We start from the raw sequence: 20150 nt of genomic DNA, 5'->3' as shown, positions 1-20150 counted from the left end.
ATTGACGAGCCATCCGTTCTATGGCTCGAACCAATAATGTCATTCAGCCTTGAAAACTCCAGGGATGCACAGTTCGATATGCCAATCACTAGAAAGGCATTCATCTTCCATTGTTTCAACTCCACTGCTGCCATTCCATCTCCAGACCCGAAGGTAGATAAGGATCTGTTAGAGTTTTACTTGGAGTTTGCTCAACCTCAATATCAGACATGGAGTTCAAAGAAGATAACCACCGTCAAGGTGATGAAGCCCTATTCAGCAGGGAAATTCATTAATGTCAAGTTCAGAGTGACTAGAGGAACCGAAGGCTCTGTTCACCACTTTTCCCTTGCTGATCTACCGAACCTTAACTCCCATGACTGGATACTCCTCAACAATATACTTTTATTAAATCCTCAGGAGTATCAACCAATTATTGATCATGTCAAGCGTATGCTTGTTTGCTACATACATGAGGTAGCAAAGATGGACCAGGAAATTGCATCTGCCATACACAAGTGACCAACGATCAAACCGATGGGCAGAGATGGCAATGTTAATTCCATGATCAAGGGGAAGATTGATTCCAAGTATCACACAGTAATGTTTCTCAGGGGCGAAGGTCAAAAGTGCATGTTCGCTCTTGTTGACAAACACCTTTTCTCGACGTCCTGTCTCGAGCATATATTGGAAATTATACAAAGGTGCAACCAGAACACTGCTGCTGATAAAAAGTTGTTCGTCGACATCCTGAAGTGGTACATTTTATTCCGACAGACTCTTCTCGCCATTATTCTTAAACTGTTCAAAGTTATAAAGACGGTGAGACCTGCTCAGAAGAAATAATCTCTCGCCTCATTTGACGCAAAGGGGGAGATTGTTGAGTCTAGTGAATTGTGTCATGGGCTCGATCCATAGCCTAGTTTAGTTGCCGGTATTGGGCCTGTTCAGCCGTGCATTATTTTGCATTAGGGTTTAGTATATAAGCTGCATGCATGCAGGCTTAGAAGTTAGCGCTTTCATTGTTTTTCGTATTCACTGTTTTGTAAACCCTAGCTCGCCTCTACAACGGAAGTTCTTCATCGAGCTCTGCTGAAGCGTGAATCAGTTTGAATCATAAGCTCATATTTGATTCTGTTTTGTGTTCATTCTTAATTTATTCTTAAACTGTTAGAATTCTTTTATCATACTTGTGAAAGATCTAAACGATCTAAGAGTTTTGAACTCTTCAATTCCAATAAACATTTTACAACAGCGGGATAAATGGAAGGAGTCGAGGGTTTTGATGAGGTTCCTCCAAACTCATGGAGGTATTGGGACTAAGGTTATGAACTTCAAATAGAGTATGGAACCGCAAACTATTACCTGGAATAAAGAGACACACATAAGACTTCTATGGCAGCATACACCAGAGGAAATTATACAATTTTGGCTGAACCGAAGAGGATTGAACAAGAAACTCACCTTATGGGGATTTAATCTATTATATTTTTATTTTTTCCAATAGTTTTCAAAATAGAGAAATTATAATATATATAAGTTTTTTTATGATTTCTTCTGTGTTTCATCTCCATTTCAGGTTTTGATATTGATGCTTTGGGGAATCTCTTTCTCTGCTTCCTATTGTACTCAATAAATATAAAAAAAGGTGAAGCTTTTATTGTTCATCGACAATTTTTTGTTAGATCTAGATGCAATGATAGAAATTAAGCTAAAATAGGTTTACTTTGTGCTCTGTAAGACTTGGGAATGGCTCAAAAAGTTGTTCTATATGTTAGGAGCCTGCTCTTTAGGTTAAACTAGACTATATGTTGCCTTTTTGCTTTTGCACTTCTTGTGGAACCACATATGGTTACTTTCTATTTTGCTGCAAGAGTTTTATAGTTTAAACTAATCGATCCTTAACCACTTTCAGAAAAAATGTTAGTATTGCAGATGGTTTTAATTTATTTATGTCTTTGGTAAGAATATGCGTTGTCTTATATAGAAGAATGACTAAATAATGATATTTATAATTTTGGCATGTGGCATTTGTACAATAGTAAGATGTTGATGCCCTAGCCGTGTTGAAATTGTGTTGTATGTCGTTCAGAAAAAGTACACTAAATGTTGGATACAGTGGATGTCCATTTTATAGGATAATCACAGATTTTATGGTACATTTTGATATTGCAGAGGTTTTTTTTGTTAAGAATATATGTGGGTGACTTTCTAAAGGATGGCTTCTTGCCATTTGTTGATAGGCTTTATCATTAATTATATTTTTATCCTCTATGTCACTATAATTCTAATGATATTTAGAAGCTTAACGGTATATATATATATATATATATATATATATATATATATATATATATATTGTGGGAGCTCCAAGATAGATGTTTCGAATGGAGAATCGATGAATTATGTAAACCGTTATGATACTAAGTAATTTAAAAAATGAAATTGCTTATTGTCAGTAAGAAAGAAACACATAATAACAAAAAGAAACACTTTTTTACAGGGAAATTGTAGTGGATGTGTATCCGTTTATGCAATTGGGAACAGAATAACAAGAATCATATGGTATCACAATAGGGCGGAATGTAATTAGGACTTTTCATTTGATCATTGACCCATACCCCCAAAAAGAAGGGAATGAATGTAGTTTTTTTTAAATAGAGATTAAATGCACATTGATAGAGGTTTTATTTTCTTTATTTTGAGTTATAAAGTGTCTAAAACTTCTAAATTGTGGAGTTGGATACTGCAGAATAAGTTTTAAAAGTAGAATTCTCATATAATTTAATTTACATGTCTTATATTAATAAGAAGATTAAATTACGAAAATACCCCTATTGTTTAATAAAAAATACAATTTAAGTCCAAACTTCTAGACTTCTAAAACTATAGATAAAACGTCATGTTTATGGATAAAAGGTTGAAAACTTAGAGTCCTTTTATGAAAATTGAACTATTTTTAATCAAAAAATTATGTATTTGCCATGCTATCTCTAGAATATCACATGTGTGAAAATAAACAATTTGTCGCGACGACTTACATAACAACTGATGTTCGTAATTGATAGTTGCGGATAAATTGTGAGTTATTTCTAACCGATGCGTTGTGTCTTATGTAGAAGATATTTTCGAAATGCAACTCTTAAGAATATGACATGTTTCCAAAAAAAATTATTCTCTGTTCATCTAAAAGAAAACTAATCGGTGTTTATGTATTTGTATCTGACCTATGAATTTAAAAGATATGTAATACATTGTGTCTTATTTTTAAATGTTGAGGTTTGTTGTGTTTAAGTATATTTAAAATGGCAGTGACAAGATAAAACAGTTTCTGGATGCACGGTATGTCTTGCCTCCCGAGACAAGATGGAAGATTTTTAGCTTCCCGTTTTCTCATATCCACCCTTTTGTGATGTCTTTGCAGGTGCATCTCCCAAATCAACAGGTGGTTAGTGATGATGATATGATGACTAGCATTGTTGACAGGTAGAGATAAGAGATCAATGTTGATTGCTTTTTTTTTTTCTAAAAAATAAAGAAGATATTAGTGCGAGGCAATATAGATACAAAGCTTTTCGAAAAAATTACGTGGAATCTGAGCTCATGTCGTTTGAATCCTTGAAAACATGGATTAATGCGAGGTTGTTTGGTTTCTTCTAATTTCGCTGAAGGGAAGCGATACTGCCTTCACTTACTTTTATTGCATATTAGTAGCCCTACATGTTATTGAAGATCTTCACACCATCAACAACCTAAAACACCCAACTATTTTTGCAAAAGAACTAATCGCTTCTACAAACTAATTTCAAAAAATCTTATTCACACTCGTCGCTTGGCGTGGGTAAACGGCTAATATATATATATATACACACACACACACACACACAATTGTAAAAATGGTGTTGTGGCTTGTCAATTTGTTTTGGTAAGGTCGAAGATAAGTTTATAGCAAAAAAAAGTCTCTACTTAATGGTTTTGTTGTGGTTTTGTTCCAACCTCGTTAAGTTTAACAATTTGATTGTTAACTTTTTGCAAATGACGAATTTACCTTTAGGGACCATTTCTGTAATTTTATCTTTTTACTAAATTATAATGACCAATTGTGTAATTTTTTTTTTCATTTTAATGAATTATTGTATATTAATTTTTTAATTAATTCTTTTTTAATTTCTTTCATATTGTATTATTTTTATTGGATTATTATATATTAATAAATATTATTTTTAATATATTATATTTATATATTAATAAATATTACTTTATTTGATTATTAATTTTTTTAATTAATTTTTTTTAAATTTCTTTTTTTATTGGATTAATTCTTTTTTCCAGGATTATTATATTAATAAATATTATTTTTAACATATAATATTTATCTATTATTAAGCGTTGTTTTATTGGATTATTAATTTCATTTAATTAATTTTTAAAATTTTTTTATTGAGTTATTTCTTTTTGTTGGATTATCTTTTTAAATTTATTGCTTTTATTTATAATAAATATTATTTTTTAATTGCTTTTGTTATTATTTTAAATAAATATACTAAAAAATCTCACCCACCCCACTCATCCTAACTTATTATATAATATATTAAAATATAAGGCCCTTTAGGAATAGTAACTGCTTCCTATTGAAACACTTTTATATTTTTTTCAATTAAAATTAAAAATATAAATAAACGGTGGGTGCATGTCCAAGACACATGTTACTTTCCCGTTCTCCCACGGTTCTCCTTTGTTACGTGTTTCACATCCGCTTCTTCCAGAAAAAGCACCACCGCCTCTGCCTCCAATTAGTCAGCCCACCAACTTTTCGTAACCAAATTATGTACTCTAGCATGTGGGTTTTATCCAATTTGAATCACCTCCAGTTTTAATTATTTGGAAGATTACATATTTTGGACAACACCATCACCATCACTCAGTCACCACCACCACTATCGGACCGTCTCCAACCTGTGCTATATATATATATATATATATATATATATATATATATATATATATATATAATTTTCAGTAATTATTCACAAAGTGAGATCATCGTGTGTATTTTAGTTTTTATGTATTCACATGTATCTAAATTTGTTATATATTTCAATAAACTTATGATTTTTTTAATTAAATGAGTCACATTCATTGCTCATTTAATTATCATCGTACAATGAGTGAGATGGAAAACGGGCAACAAGCTGTGCCGATAAACTTTTTTGTATGGTAAAGCTAATTCTTTTAAAGACTACATCTGAAGATCTAGGGGGATATAACATTACTATGCATGATCCGTTGTACTCTATTAAGAAGCTCTACCGCATCCGGCGCGAGAAAACCAAACGTATCAAATGCAAATGGTATAAACACGTGTTGAATTTCCATGTTGGATTTCTCATATTTGGTGACTTTGCTTGTAGCTGCTTTTAAAGCAGTTTGTCCCACTGTGAAACTCCCAGCCTTCAAGCCCACGAGTGGGGATACCCCTGTAAGGTCCACACATGCATGTTTCCCCCGACCCATCCAAAAATCAAAATGTCATCCGATCTGAGGATTGACCTTCCTTCTGTCGGGTCTGTCAAGAAATTAACAGGTGCCTCTTTCTTAACGGAAACCCCGGTACGCTTAAATATGTCAAGCAAAACATCCTTAACCATATCGTGTGTATATTTGAACCCCAGGAGCTCTTTACAGTGAACTGCATGCTCTCCAAAAGAGTCCAAACATACCTTGTGACACCCGGACATATCTCGTCAGCTGAGAATATTGGAATCATGAGTCGATATTTGAGGATAGTACGATACTCCATGGGAGACATATGTTGGCCAAGCCCATCTATGGGGATAGCTAGAAGAAAATCTTGAGCATGTTGTGCACGCTAGCCCTGGAAAATTGCTTTCTGCCGAGCCGTCAAGTCAAAATGCACTTCCATATCTTGGACAATTTTACAAAAAAGAGCACTTGTCAGTGTATTCTGGGATTTAGGGGAGCGGTGTCTTTAGTAGTAAAATTGTTAAGGCCAAAATCTGGAAGCTTGTTATGAAGAGATGCTAAGGCACAATCATAAAAATATTTCCCTACAAATATTTATACATGAATTACCAAATCCGAGTACTCGTTACTCGACAGTCGACCGAACGAGTACTGAATAACGAGTTTTACAACCATGCCACCACCTGTAGTGGCTATGGTGGTTTGAAACCCCTCGATCCAACATTCTCGTCATCGATGGCGGTATCGGTAATGAATGGTCGGCTGTATGTTTTCTAGGGTTTATTGCACACTGTGTGGGTAGTCGACTAGTATAGTTTTTGTCGCGAATAGCCGACTGTAGGCGATGATCGGCGATTTCCAGCGAGATGATATGACGACGCATGGAAGTAGAAGGAAACAAATGGAGGAGCAGACCAGGAGTGTTTGGATCAGACCTCCTTGTGGTTGTAGCAGAATATGGCCGACTTAGTGGCAAATATAGATGATTATGACGGATTGTGACGAGGTTGTCCTAGGTGGCTACTGGCAGCCATATGTGTAACAAGTTGGTGGGGTTTTCGTCGAACAATCGATGAAGGTGATTGGCGGTTGTCCCGCCGATTTTCGACGATGGGACGTGACACTTTTGCGTATTATGACGACTTTATGGTAGAACCAATAAAATAAAAAAGAATTAATATTATACATTATAAATTATTAATCCAATAAAATGATATTTATTATATATAAAAATAATAAATTAAAAATAACAATCCAATAAAAACAATTAGTGAGGAACCGGGCTCTGCGCGAGCAGAACTTCTGAGCCGAAAGCTTTTCTCCTCGGGGCCTTCTGGCGCTTCGGGACTCGCTACTAACACCTAGTAGGGTGCTAGGGAAAGTGTGACAACTCGATACTTTTCTAGACAATAAAAGTCAAACCCGATAAATAAAATTTGAGCTTTTATTATTCCGTTAAGTTCATGAAGGTTAGAAAATAATCTAAATATATAAATTAAGTTTATATAAATTTTCGGAACCAAAAATACTCGAAAAATCAATATTTTTCCCTCAAAAACCCCAAAACTCGTTCAGCAACTCGTTTTCAGCCGAAAACCTTCGGACCAGAAACAAATTTCGGCCGAGAATCCATTTTCGGTCGAAAACCCAACCGATATATATGTTTTCCTTCGAAAACTTGATCATTTCTCACCATTTCCACCCGAAAAAACTCTTATTTTGCTCCCAAGGATCATCCAAGAACATTCAAATATTCAAGAGAAAACCTTCAAATCTTCATATTTTCACCAAGAACATCTTTCAAACCTTCAAGTGACTGAAAACAACCCAAGACCGAAAACTGTGTTCGGCCGAGAATCGTTTTCGGCCAAGAACTCCTTGGAATCGAAAACCCTTCAACACTTATGCAATTTTCGGTAATCACTCTCAACACAAAAACAAGTGTTTTCTAACACTTTAATTAATGGTTTCACAAATTTAAATACAATTATATGTTTAAATATTATTAAGATACTGTTAGTTTCGTGTACGCCAACTTGAGGGTCATCTTTCCAGTCTCGTTGTCCAACACGTGCACAAACAGCTGTGAGTTCATACCCCTACATTTTTACAGTTTTTAATGTTTTCAGGGGGAATACAAGTTAAACACAAGGATTTTTTTTTTTTTTTTTTTGTGTTTTTATTCAAACGATTTCAAACAGATTAAAAACTTTTGCAATTAATACAAACCGAGAAATTATTACATTTTATAAAAACATTCAAATATTTTTATCCCTTTTGTAACATGTTGAGCATAAGGGTAGTTTTCAACATACAACCATAATTGCAAAGTTTTCAGAATAATACATAACATACTTTTAAACTATACTAGGTATAGTTTGGGATACATTACACTGTTTTACTAGTTCGAGAACATTATTCATAAACAAACAAATAAACTATGGTAGATATAGTTTATGGAACACTATACTATTTCCCGGGTATAAAGGATGCATTACCAAATAATTATTTAAGTATAATTATTTTACATTACAAAGTACATTACTACAATGTTATACATACATTTTCAAGTACAAGAGAACACTACAACACTACACATAAACCAGTTAAATACAGGGTTGTGAGACACTACTTCAATTGTATCCTCCAGGGTACGAAACTAAATCCTATACAGTATAACCAGAGTCTCCTGGAGGGAGAGCGTGAGATTTATGTATAGATCTATACGAGACTGACAATCCTACACTTGAAGTCAGATTTGGATGTTTTCTATATGCACACTCTCGGTTTAACATATACTACAACTTTCTTTTAGATCGTTAAGGCTAAAAAATATATTGTAAAAAAATTTACTTTTTATGATACGCGGAGCCGTGTCGATTTTGTTGAAAAACTTCGACGGGTCATAACTCTTCGCTATAAGTCGGATTTCATCGTTCTTTTTATGTACGAAATCTTTGTGACATAGAGTATATTTTGCTTGAGATTATTTATTCGAAAAAACATTCTATCAAAAAGTCATTTTTAACGCTTATTATCTCTAAATTGATTAACCCGAATCTGCAGGCGTTACATACAGACACATAACAAAAGATATAGCTTTCGACTTTCACTATCTACTTTCAACCCTACAACCAATTTTTGAATCAGGCTATCGTCTGCCTAAAAGAAAAGTCTCATTTGAGAAGCTTTAATCGAAGGATCCTAAAAGCAAGGTGCTTAGTTGCTCTTCCTAAGCTAAATGAACACCAACCCAATCTAGCATTTACAACATAATTTTTTTTTAAATTTAGACTAAAAAATAAATTTCTGATTTTTTGTTAAATATATAAGGATAATTTATTTTATATCCGTTTGTTTACAATCAATTACATTCACTTATGTTCAATACATTTGTGTGTTTATGTTCGTTTATATTAGTTTACATTCCCTCGTTTATGTTTGTTTAGGTTAATTTAAAATGAATAATTTTATAAAATATGGATAATAAGTGCTATGAGATATCCAAGTGTGTAAATGACACCCTTTAATTTACACGGGCCGTGTAAACGTCTCTATCATTTACACGGCCGTGTAAACTCCTGTGAAACCAAATTCTTTATTTCTTCATTCTCGTTCTCTTTAATGCTCCAAAACTTCTGAAACTTTGTCTCCAACTCTTTTTAACTTCCTCCATTAAAATCCAACCTTCAAAAGTCCCTGAAATATCATAAAAGTGTGTGAATGGAATTGCATCATGAAAAATTCCGAAAAATATGCAAAATGCATGAGTTTAAACCTAAATGCAATGCACTTTTATGAACTAAAACTACAAAATGAATGCATGAAATGCACCTAACAATAAGCCAACATAATAAAAGGCTAAAAGCCTCAAATTTAAAATGATCACAAGAGTTGTAAGTTTGAATGATGTTCGCACTTACAAACCATTTTTATCAAGGTTGTCAAGATCGCGATCCTACGTAGGATCGTTTTTGGTTTTGCAAGATCGGGATCGGGATCCTAAGATCCCACAAAATAAAACATAATTTTAATTTATAATTTTTAAACATGAAAAATATTTCAAACATTTAATTTTTCGTTTAAAAGTTATAAAAACTTCAAAATATTAGTCATAAGTCACAAAACAAAATGATAAATGGTAAATTAATAAAGAGTAAAAGACATAAAGTGGTAAATCTAATTTCATTTGCAAAAAAAAGGGGAAGGTAGGATCGGATCGGATCTCGATCCTACGATCTTATGATCCTACCCTAAATACGATATGTTTACGATCCTGATCGTTTTTCATATCTAGGATCGTACGATCCTACGATCAAGATCACGATTTTGACAACCATGTTTTTTATTACTGGATGTTCATATTCATTTGTATGCGTTCATGTTTATTTTTTTTTATTCATTTTATGTTCGTTTATGTTCATTTGTGTATATTCATTTATGCTTATTAGTACAAACACAAACATATATGAACAAAGTATTTTTTTTAAACAACCGAATACAAACAAGAAACTTCTCTTGATTATGTGTCCATGTCCATTCTTTTGTTCGATTCAACTTAAATAAACGAACAAAAACAAACCATAGCCATGATTGTATTAGTTTACTCCATACCTAAAATTAATGGTCAGTGTTGTAACAAAGGTTGGCAATACTTGGCAACCATTCATTGTTTCATACATATATTCGAAGACTTTTCGCATTGTTGTGATAATATTCGATTGTTTGAGGTGAATAGATGAATGGGGATAGCATCCTAATGGAATTGCCACAATTGAAACTTGTTTCTTAATTAATTCTTGCCATAACTATACAGCGACTTATAACGACATTACTTCCACGGTTTCACCCATATTCGTTTAAGTGATATTATATGTCGTATTAAGGCTTAAAGATATTACATATTTTATATTTACAAGAAATTCAAAATTATTCAAGTAAATGTTTTGGTAGAAAATGTTGACATTCATTTTTTTAAAAATTCATTATTATTATTTAAATTTTAGTTGAATTGTTGAAAAGCTTTTGGACCACGGCAACGGAAAGCCGAAAACCAGAAGTTGGCCCAAAGGGGGCTTTTCCGGGGAAATTAGGGCACAGCTTATCTACACGCACTATCGAAACTACTCTCCCCTGAGGATTATCGTTCTTTGTAAAAGGTACTGGTTTCTTGTTAATGTCGTGGATTTTTTGCTTAATTTACACCACATTCGCTGTATCAGCAGGTTGTTTACATGCGAACTTTGATGAATTTGGTGTTTGTCGCTGCAATTTGAGTCTCGCTTTTACTTCCAATGCTGTCAACTACGATTACCTCTCGGTTATATAGGCCTTTTTAGTATCTATATGCGTATCGATGTACTAAACTTAGCATCAATTTAGGGCTTACAAGTTGTTTCCGTTGAATTTGTTTTGTGGATGAATACATTGGTAGAATAGGAAGTGTACTAAGGTTTGCCTAGAAAAAAACATTGTTCTGTATGCATACAAGTGGGAAATGCCAAAACGGACTAGATATAAGACATGGTTGTTCAAGAAAAGGCGTTTTGCAAGGTTGGGTTTCTAATAGTATATGGTTTTGGATAGGTTAAGACAGGTGATGGCTGGATTTGCATGTGATGTTAAACAACATTAACTATACAGGGCATCCTCTTTCGTGGTGATGTTAAAGAATCTAAAGTGTTCATTTCACTAGCAATTTTAGTAGCTTGTAAAATTATGATGCGGATGTTAACCTGTTCACTTATTGTTCCTAACAAGATAATTTATTGGATTTCTGCTTCTTGCTGTTGTTGGCATCCATGTTAACTCATCTTATATTTGTTAACACATGTTCTTCTTTCTTTATGATACAGGCAAGAACGAGACCATGTCTGTTGATAATTCTGTAGTTGATTCTTCAGTGACTGAATGGAAGCCTGATGTAGAGATTAAAAACAATCAAGGTAGTGATCCCTAGTCCTGGGAAAACTGTTTAAATATGTCTGTCATTTTATACATAAAAATAGTGTATTATCAGAGTCATAGTTTGGTTTTACATTTGGTATTAGAACTAACTAACATTAAATAACTTCTACAAAGAATCTTATTTTTGAACTTTACTTATGGTGGGACCCAAAGTTGCACTTACCATATGTGGAATTAGTATAACTTGAACATTGTTGAGTTATTATTTAGGCTTTATGATTACCTGAACCTGGAAGTGAAATAGGTATTAATGTTAGTTATTCATTTCTTTTTTGCACACAGTACATAGCATATTATGTATGAATAAGAAGCATCATTTATGGTATCAGTTGTTGAATGAATCATTCTTTTAGTAGTTAAAATGAATGGATTAGAATGTTGTTATAGAAAGCCCAAATGACAAAGTAGAAAAGGATGCATATCGTTCTGGGGCAGAAGATCAAGACCATTCTTGTGAACAAGTAGGAACCTCAAATGCAAATAAAAGGAGTAAATCAAGTGATACAAGATATTTCATCATAAAGAGTTTAAACCATGATAATATCCAACTATCAATCCAGAGAGGAATTTGGGCTACCCAAGTGATGAATGAACCCATCTTGGAAGAAGCCTATCATGTAACTTCATTTCCCTTTGTTTTGTGTGTATATCTTTTTACAAACCATCTAGTTGTAGAAGATGACACTTGCACTTAATCTTTTGCAGAATTCTGGTAAGGTGATTTTAATATTTAGTGTGAATATGAGTGGTTTCTTTCAAGGGTATGCCCAGATGATGTCATCTGTTGGGTGGAGAAGGGACAATGTTTGGAGCCATGGACATGGTGGAAGCAAACCATGGGGTCGCAGTTTTAAGGTGAAATGGCTTCGGTTACAAGACTTGCCTTTCCAGAAGACACTTCATTTAAAGAATCCTTTGAATCAATACAAACCTGTTAAAATCAGTAGAGATTGCCAGGTATGCAGTGTATTATGCCATTTCTCCACATCATTCTATCACATGGAGTCATGGAGACTTTTATAATATATATATTATTTGTTTCAGGAGTTACCTCAAGATATTGGAGAAGCTCTGTGTGAGCTGATTGATGGGGAAAATTGTTTGGATGAAAATCAGACTAGGTTTTAATTTTATTTTGATGCACCACCTTCAGTTTATACTTTTAGGTTGGTAATTTATATGATTTTCTTTTTTTTTAATATTTATGCAGTTATGCGTTTAACATGGATATATTGGCACCGAGTTTTTATGGTTTACAAGAGGAGGAATGTGAGGTGGCGGTGGCCCCCACCCCCATGCATATAGCAGCAACACCTATGATGTACCCTTCAATGGTGTATCAGCATGAATCAGAAGCAAGTAGATTTCATCAAAGACAAGCAGCAGGGGGATTTCATAATCACAACACAGAAGAAAGTAGTTTCATGAACAAAAATGTGGACATGGTTGGTGGTGATAAATCCTTGGTTTGTGATGATTGGGATTTGTGTGCAGAAAGGAACGGAGGAGGACATGGACATGCTAATAATAATAATGCTGCTATTACTGATGATGATATCCTCGAAATGGTAAGAGTTACTTAAATCCGTTTAATAAATCAGTTATTTTAAATCATAATCATAATTGGGGTCTTTTTACTGATGCAGACATATGAAGAGTATCTGGAAGCCCATGCCAGAGGTGGCAAAAGAATGTCACGTCAACCGGTCAGTCAATAAACTTAATCTTGTCAGAGTTTATATTTATTTATAAAATTAGTTTTAGAATAATGATTATTGATGATGGATTTGAACAGGTGAAGGAGCCTTGTAGACGAAAAAGTCGAGACTCGTCCATTAGCAAAGAGCACGATGATGAGTCGTAAGTATACATTTTATTTACTTTTTTTTCTTTTTTAATAAAAAAAATTAAGGATTTACAAGACTCGAAATGGTCTGAGTGTTTTATCATTTTTTGGTGTAGTGATTCGCGTTCGCGGTCAAGGAAAAGAAGTCGGCATCACCATCATCATCATCATCATCATCATCGTAAATGACTGGAATGGATTTAGTGGTGGTTTTTCTTCATTTGATAGTAGTATGTATGTGTCAAATGGAAGATAGATAGACACCCAAGAAGTTAGTTATATGATGTTGTACTCTTGGTTACTAGCTATATCTCTACTTTTCATATCATCTGTAAACTGAATTTGTGAATTAACATGTAAATAAATATGTCAACACTGTTGCTATATGTCTATTTTTGTGAAGTTGGAGTGGGTCCGAAAAATGGATCATCCATAATTGTAATTTTGTCTTTGTTTGCGTAAAAGATACTAAATCTTCCTCATGAAAAATAGTGTTAGAAAACATATGTATGTATTGATACACTCCATGTCTAATATCGATCCACTGCTTGACCAACTGAGTTTTGTAAAGTCGCAAGGGTTGACCTTATCATTTATATTTAAAATGAAACGTGATATATATGAATTTGAAAGAAATTAAAATTATCAATCGATTAGAACCATATCCAAAACTTTTAATTTTGACCTGTTTAGCAATTTTAAACATGACCTTGGGAGTTGGACTAAGACCATACATAGTTTGTAGTCCATAGGCCTTCCTTCGCAGTAGGACTGTAAGGTTTAATTGATGAGTAGCTTTGGCTTCGTCGTCGTCGTTTTTACATATCCCCAAAGGCCGAAGGGAAAAATATCAATAACATTGACTACGCGATTTACATTTCATTTTAAATATAGATGGAAAACGGCAACGGCAACGGCGGTGTAAACCATACGATCAGCTGCGACGATGTAATTTCCAAGTTGAAGGATGACGGAGATTTCGATCGCCTCCGTCTCAAGATTATCCGCAAGCTTAAGGAAAACGTGAGTCTCTATTTAGATTCAGTTTCTGTTTCTTTCTCCCTATTTGCAAATGTAACTCGTTAATTAGGGCTTCATTTGGTAATTATATTCGCTTCAATAGTGTTGGTTGTAATAATTTTTTTTTGGGTGATGCTTGACTTCCACAATTCTGCTTTGCTTTCCGGCAAAATCCATTACATTTATGTTTCTCTTTTCTCAAGTCTGACTTCAAAATTGGCCAGCAATTTCGAAGCCACACTACACTGGTATAATTAAATTAATAAATAGGTGACCATGGCACACTAATATGTAGCATGAAAGGGCAATTAGGGTGAAAGCTGTTGTAGACTTTATAAATTCAGTTCTAAGGACATGGTTGTTAATGTAGAAAACAAAGTATGGATATTGGACTTTGGAGACAGACCTAACCTCCTTGCTAAGTTTTAATATATATAAAAAAGTGGAGGTTAATCACCAAACCTGAGATGAGTAGGAATTTTATCAACAGATTTGAGTAGTTTTGAAGATTTGAAGGCTCATAAGTGGAGTTTTGAATCCACAAATGCATGTATGATGTATGTGATGTGCCTCTCAATTAAGCATGTGTGGGTGTATATAGAAATATTAGTGACAGACAGTTAATGGAGGTTTTTGGTTTGTGAATTGTGTGTGTGTGTGTGTGTGTGGCAGGAAGAGTTGCGAAAGAGCATTGTGTCAATGGTGAAGCAGTCGGTGGCACTTAACCGCCCTGGAGCTGAGAACATGAAGCCTCGTCAACTATCCGATACCATCCATCAAGAAGTCGGGTGGGTACTTTTCTTCCCGTTTCCCACTTTTTTTTTTATTTTTTTATTTTTCCACATTATTTTTATTTACAAATGGTTTTAAATTCCAGTTTTAATTTTAAATTATAGGGACAGAGTAAACGAACAAATTTCCAACGGGCTTTGGGAAATAATCCGATCTCCCGATGGCGACATCAAAACCGAGATCACAGAAACCGTAAAATCAGTTTACAACAAACTCTCAACACCAAATCCCGACCCAAAACAAACCCGTATACAAAACAATCAAATTGACATCAACTTACCCCAACAACAACAACAACAAGAAAAAGAAACACTCCTTCAATCAAAACAAGTATTGGAGAAGGATACTGTGGATCCAAGTTCACCACCTGGATTTGGATTTGGATTTGGAATTGGATTTTCTACAGGTAAAGATGAAGGCGATGATGGTAGTGATGAAGACCCCGAAGCACCCCCTGGGTTTTGTTAACGTTTAAATTTTTCTAATTGCTGCTAACAACATTTACACTTTATCAACCATGGATTTTATAGCATCCGGTTTTAGATTTAAAAAAAAAAAAAATTAGCTTTTGCCTCATTTTATGTTAATTCAATCACTTGTTTTAGCATCTTACTTTCTGAAATGGAATCTAAATAGCAACATACTTTTTTTTTAATGTCAAAAACTGTTTTATATATATATATATATATATATATATATATATATATATATATATATATATATATATATATATCCCAAAAGGGAAAATACATTAGGTCAAATATATCTGCAAGTAAACGTACTTTCTAATTTTGTCACTTAATTTAATTAGTAACAGTTTTAACAGCATACTTTCTTGTCCATCTACTACCCCATCCCTCTTCACCATTGCCTATAGGGGTGGCGATACTAAGCAGGTTAAAAATCTCAATCTAATCCACAACCTGTTTGAATAAACTGGTTGAGAATTTTCATCCTAACCCAACTTGTTCATTAACTAGTTTGAAATCATGGCAACATGTTTATTTTTTTTTCTACAACCCAACCTCTTTGATTAATGAGTTGAATACTGTTTGACTCATTTAAATCTAAAAATAAATTAAAAACTTATATGTAGTTAAATATGTTATATACTTCAATAATATTTCAAATAAAATTTGAAAAAACTTTTAAATTACAGTAAAGGTTAAATTTGAAAAAAAAAAAAAAAACAACTAGACACTAAAATAAATTAAAATATTAGTTATTAAACGTATAATACTTTAAAATTTAAAACAAAGATAGATGTAATTTTAAAGAGGTTTTCAAGTTAAAACTTGAAAACCATTAGAAATTATAATCCTACCCAATCCATTTAATTAATATGATTTGGAAATCTCAACCCACTCCGGTAGTCATTGAGTTGGATTGATTTTTTTCCATCTCTAAAATTTCCGGAACTACAAAACATATGATTATTTTCAATTTTACATTAACGCTAAATTAGTAAAAAAATATATATAAAATACTCCTTAATAGGGATGAGCAATGGAATTAGGTCCCCGATTTTAGACGGTTCAATTTTTGTTTCTTATTTTTATGGAACTGTTACTCGTTGGCTATCCGTCGCACGAGCGTATCTAGTATGGCCCAAGGTAGGTCTAGGACTTATCTAAATTTTCAATTTCATTCACATTATATATTGTAGAAAAATTAAGAACTACCTTAAGTTTGTTTTTTAAAAAAATATCTTAAAAAATCATTTTAAAAGAAGAAAAAATAAGTTATTAGGATCAATTTGTTATTTTAAATTATGAGATTGATAACAAAAAATTAACCACTCTTAATCGACACTCTCAAAATATCAATAAATAAATAAATAGTTGTAATAAAAAAAAGCCTACAAAAGACTCTCACTCTCCGTTCACCGCTTTATCAATAGACTAATAATCAACTAGTTTTTCATTAAAAACATACTGTTTTTTTATTTATATTTCAGTCGTTGGTGTCTGATCGATTTTGACAAGTTGAACTGATTCGTCCAGTTTTTTAAGGTACACGACCCGACCCGATCCGACCCCAGACAAGTATTGAATTTTTTTATTGGCTTCACTTAATTTGGGAACCACGTGATTTTTTGGTCTACATTCGCCATTGATCTGTCGGAACCGGTATATATATATATATATATATATATATATATATATATCACATACTTTATGCTGTATCTTTAATAACATCATTTAAATTTATAGAATTGAATAATTTGTTTTGAACCTTTAAAGGTTTTAAGTAACACACACTTATTTTTTTGTCATGTTACTTAAGCTACTGATATTTATTAATCCTCATTTTTAATACGTTGCGAATTATATATTGATGATAACGATGACTTCTTGTAAATTTACAATAGATATACTTTTATAAGTTTTAAAAATTCAACATATTTAAAGAACTAGGCATTAGAGCTACCAATTGGTCAACCTGTGTTGATTTGGGTTCAACTAATTTATTAATTGGGTTGAAGTTTTCAACCAAACCCAACTTATTTGGGTTGATATCTCCAACCCAATCAAACCTTTTAAATAAATGAGTTGTAATCAGGTTGATATGTTTATGTAGTTTCTGACCTAGCCTACTACATAAATTGGTTAAACTTAGGTTAACTCATTTAAAATAAAATAAAAATAAATAAACTAAAGATTGTATCGCTTAAATTAGTTCCAAATATAAATAAAGTTTCAAAGTATGACAAATCACGATCCTATTTTACAAATACATATAAATTGTTCAAATAACATTAATTTTTTTTTTTAATTTCGAAATGATTTTGAAGAATGGTTAATATTGTCAATGCTAAGAAAAAGAATGAGAATCAGGATTGTATTTTTTAAACATAAATAATAGTACAACATTAATATTTATAAATTAATATTTTGATTAATATATGATAATATTCAAATAATTATTTAATTAAATATATATTAAAGTTAAATGTTTGGCGGATAGAAAACAAATTGATAATTTTTATCCAACCCAACCTATTATTAAATTAAACGGGTTAAGCTGTTTGACCTATTTAACTTAAATGGGTTGAAAATTTCAACCAAACTTGTCTAATTTTGGGTTGGGTTAGTGGATTGGGCTGATTTTTGCCAGCTCTATTGGGCACTCGATATTGGAACCACTATCCGCAGGTTTCAGTTCCGATTCTCACATTTTAGGAACCGTCAGTTCCGGTTCCGATCCTAGATAATTAGGAAGGGTATCCGCCTACGCTTATCCCTAAAAATAAGCAAACATCAACGATTTACCGGTCAGCATGGTTGCAGTGGAATTTTTGTTTCTTTCGTTAATAAGGATGACTTTTATTAAAAAAAATACATACATAATAGATAATATATAATGGATTTTATATAATTTTTCCATTTTGTTTCTATTAAGTAAGACAAATTAGGATGGCGACATTGGTTAGCGATGAAGATTCCATTAGCAACACGGTCTTTACAAACCAATGAGATAGGTTTTCATGATGGTCAATGCTCAAATCTCAATGTTCCACTAGTAAACATATAAATTTGATATAAAATTAAATTATTTAAATGAATACTTCAAAATTCAAATACAATCACAACGGAATAAATAAACTGAAGCTTGCAAGGTATAGATTTCATGTAAATCTATTGAAAGTGACAAGGAGAGAATATGATGGTTCAATTTTGGATTATAGCCATAATGTGTTAACAGTTGTTTAAATAGAATATGTTTCTTATTATACATGTTTAATTCATTGTTTTTGAGTTACAATCTCTTGTTAAATTACACGATTTATTTATCTATTTGTTGTATGAATTGCTAAATAATATTTATCTTCTATTGACTTGGTTTTAAACACATAGTTATAGACTTTTTAAAAGGATTTTCAAAATTTAATCGCCATATATCAAGTGGTTCATATTGTTAAAAACATTGGAGCAAGTTGTGTCTGAATATTATTAGTGGGATGGTGTTTGGTGTGTGGAATTCAATTAAATAAGACAAGACCAACGACTTGGAAAGTGTTGTTTGAATGTAGAAGAACATGGGTGTTGTGTTGTTATAATAAACAATTCCTAACTAATCCATTATCTGTAACTAAAGTCGAATTGGGAATGTGAAACTATAATAAAGAGAAAATAGGTAAACCAAATACTAACAAATTATGGCTTAAAGAGAGAAAAAAAGTTCAATTAAAGAACAAAGTCTTGTTCGTGTCTTTCTATATACAAAAAGTACCAAAAGAGCGACCGAGAAAGTAAAGTAGAACCGCAGTTTGTTTGATTCACATCAATGTCTAAACGAAGAGAACATGGCCATGACAAGGGATATACAAAATCATATCATACGTATCGGACAAACACTATAACAAATTAATCTATTTATCCTAAGTCCATTTTTATGTTTATTAAAGTCATGGTATTTGCAATTTTCTCTATGAACTTATTTCATATTTGTAATCATTACTAACATATCATAGTTAATAGCAATTGCCATTTTTTTCAAAACCTATATCACCATACCACCGTAGCCAGTTTTACCATAAAAATTGAAAAGAACAATGTTTATGTAATATATATATATATATATATATATATATATATATACACACACACACAAATATACATATATGTATATTTATAGTTTTTTTACTTTTGTTTTTTCGTATTTTTATGACATATGACTGTTGTAAACGATGACCTAAAATATTGTAGTGGTGTTGGTTTTAAAAAAATTTAATCGAAGAAAAGTTTTAAAGTTCCCATATATATTTTGGTTATTAAATAACTTATCTCTCTCTCTCTCTCTCTATATATATATATATATATATATATATATATATATATATATATATATATATATATATATATATATATATATATCATACATCCTTATAAAGCTAGCATTTTTTCTTGAATCTCATGTATTTGAAACTCCCTTTTTTAACTTCCTCAAACCACATTTATTTGAAACCTCATTTTTTAACTAATGCAACTCAAAAGTTTTATAACTTATATTATATTTAATTAGCATTTAGTGAAAAGTTTAGTATAAAAATGCCAATCTT

The 20150-nt window shown here is 32.3% G+C and overlaps 2 protein-coding genes across 4 annotated transcripts; both read left to right on the top strand.

Moving 5' to 3' along the window:
- The first annotated feature begins 10467 nt into the window (after positions 1–10467).
- LOC145091390 (YTH family protein) lies at positions 10468–13662 on the top strand. Of its 3 annotated transcripts, none has more exons than XM_079029092.1 (9): positions 10468–10622; positions 11319–11408; positions 11818–12047; positions 12136–12387; positions 12475–12551; positions 12641–12998; positions 13077–13136; positions 13232–13290; positions 13393–13662. In XM_079029092.1, exons 2-9 carry the CDS (start codon positions 11333–11335, stop codon positions 13463–13465), a joined length of 1185 nt encoding a protein of 394 aa, XP_078885218.1. In that variant the 5' UTR covers positions 10468–10622; positions 11319–11332; the 3' UTR covers positions 13466–13662. The 3 variants fall into 3 exon arrangements, with proteins under 3 accessions (XP_078885218.1, XP_078885216.1, XP_078885219.1); XM_079029090.1 differs by having other exon boundaries at positions 13226–13290; XM_079029093.1 differs by lacking the exon at positions 10468–10622 and having other exon boundaries at positions 11805–12047; positions 13226–13290.
- Positions 13663–14042: 380 nt separating this feature from the next.
- On the top strand, positions 14043–15743 carry LOC145091391 (uncharacterized). The gene is made up of 3 exons (XM_079029094.1): positions 14043–14299; positions 14969–15084; positions 15193–15743. Exons 1-3 carry the CDS (start codon positions 14171–14173, stop codon positions 15554–15556), a joined length of 609 nt encoding a protein of 202 aa, XP_078885220.1. The 5' UTR covers positions 14043–14170; the 3' UTR covers positions 15557–15743.
- Positions 15744–20150: the final 4407 nt, after the last annotated feature.

The sequence above is a fragment of the Lactuca serriola genome, chromosome 3 (genome assembly GCF_051521515.1).
Source record: "Lactuca serriola cultivar US96UC23 chromosome 3, Lser_US96UC23_V15, whole genome shotgun sequence".
NCBI lineage: Eukaryota > Viridiplantae > Streptophyta > Magnoliopsida > Asterales > Asteraceae > Lactuca > Lactuca serriola.
Note: the sequence above shows the minus strand (reverse complement) of the source record. Positions and strands in the feature narration are given on the sequence as shown.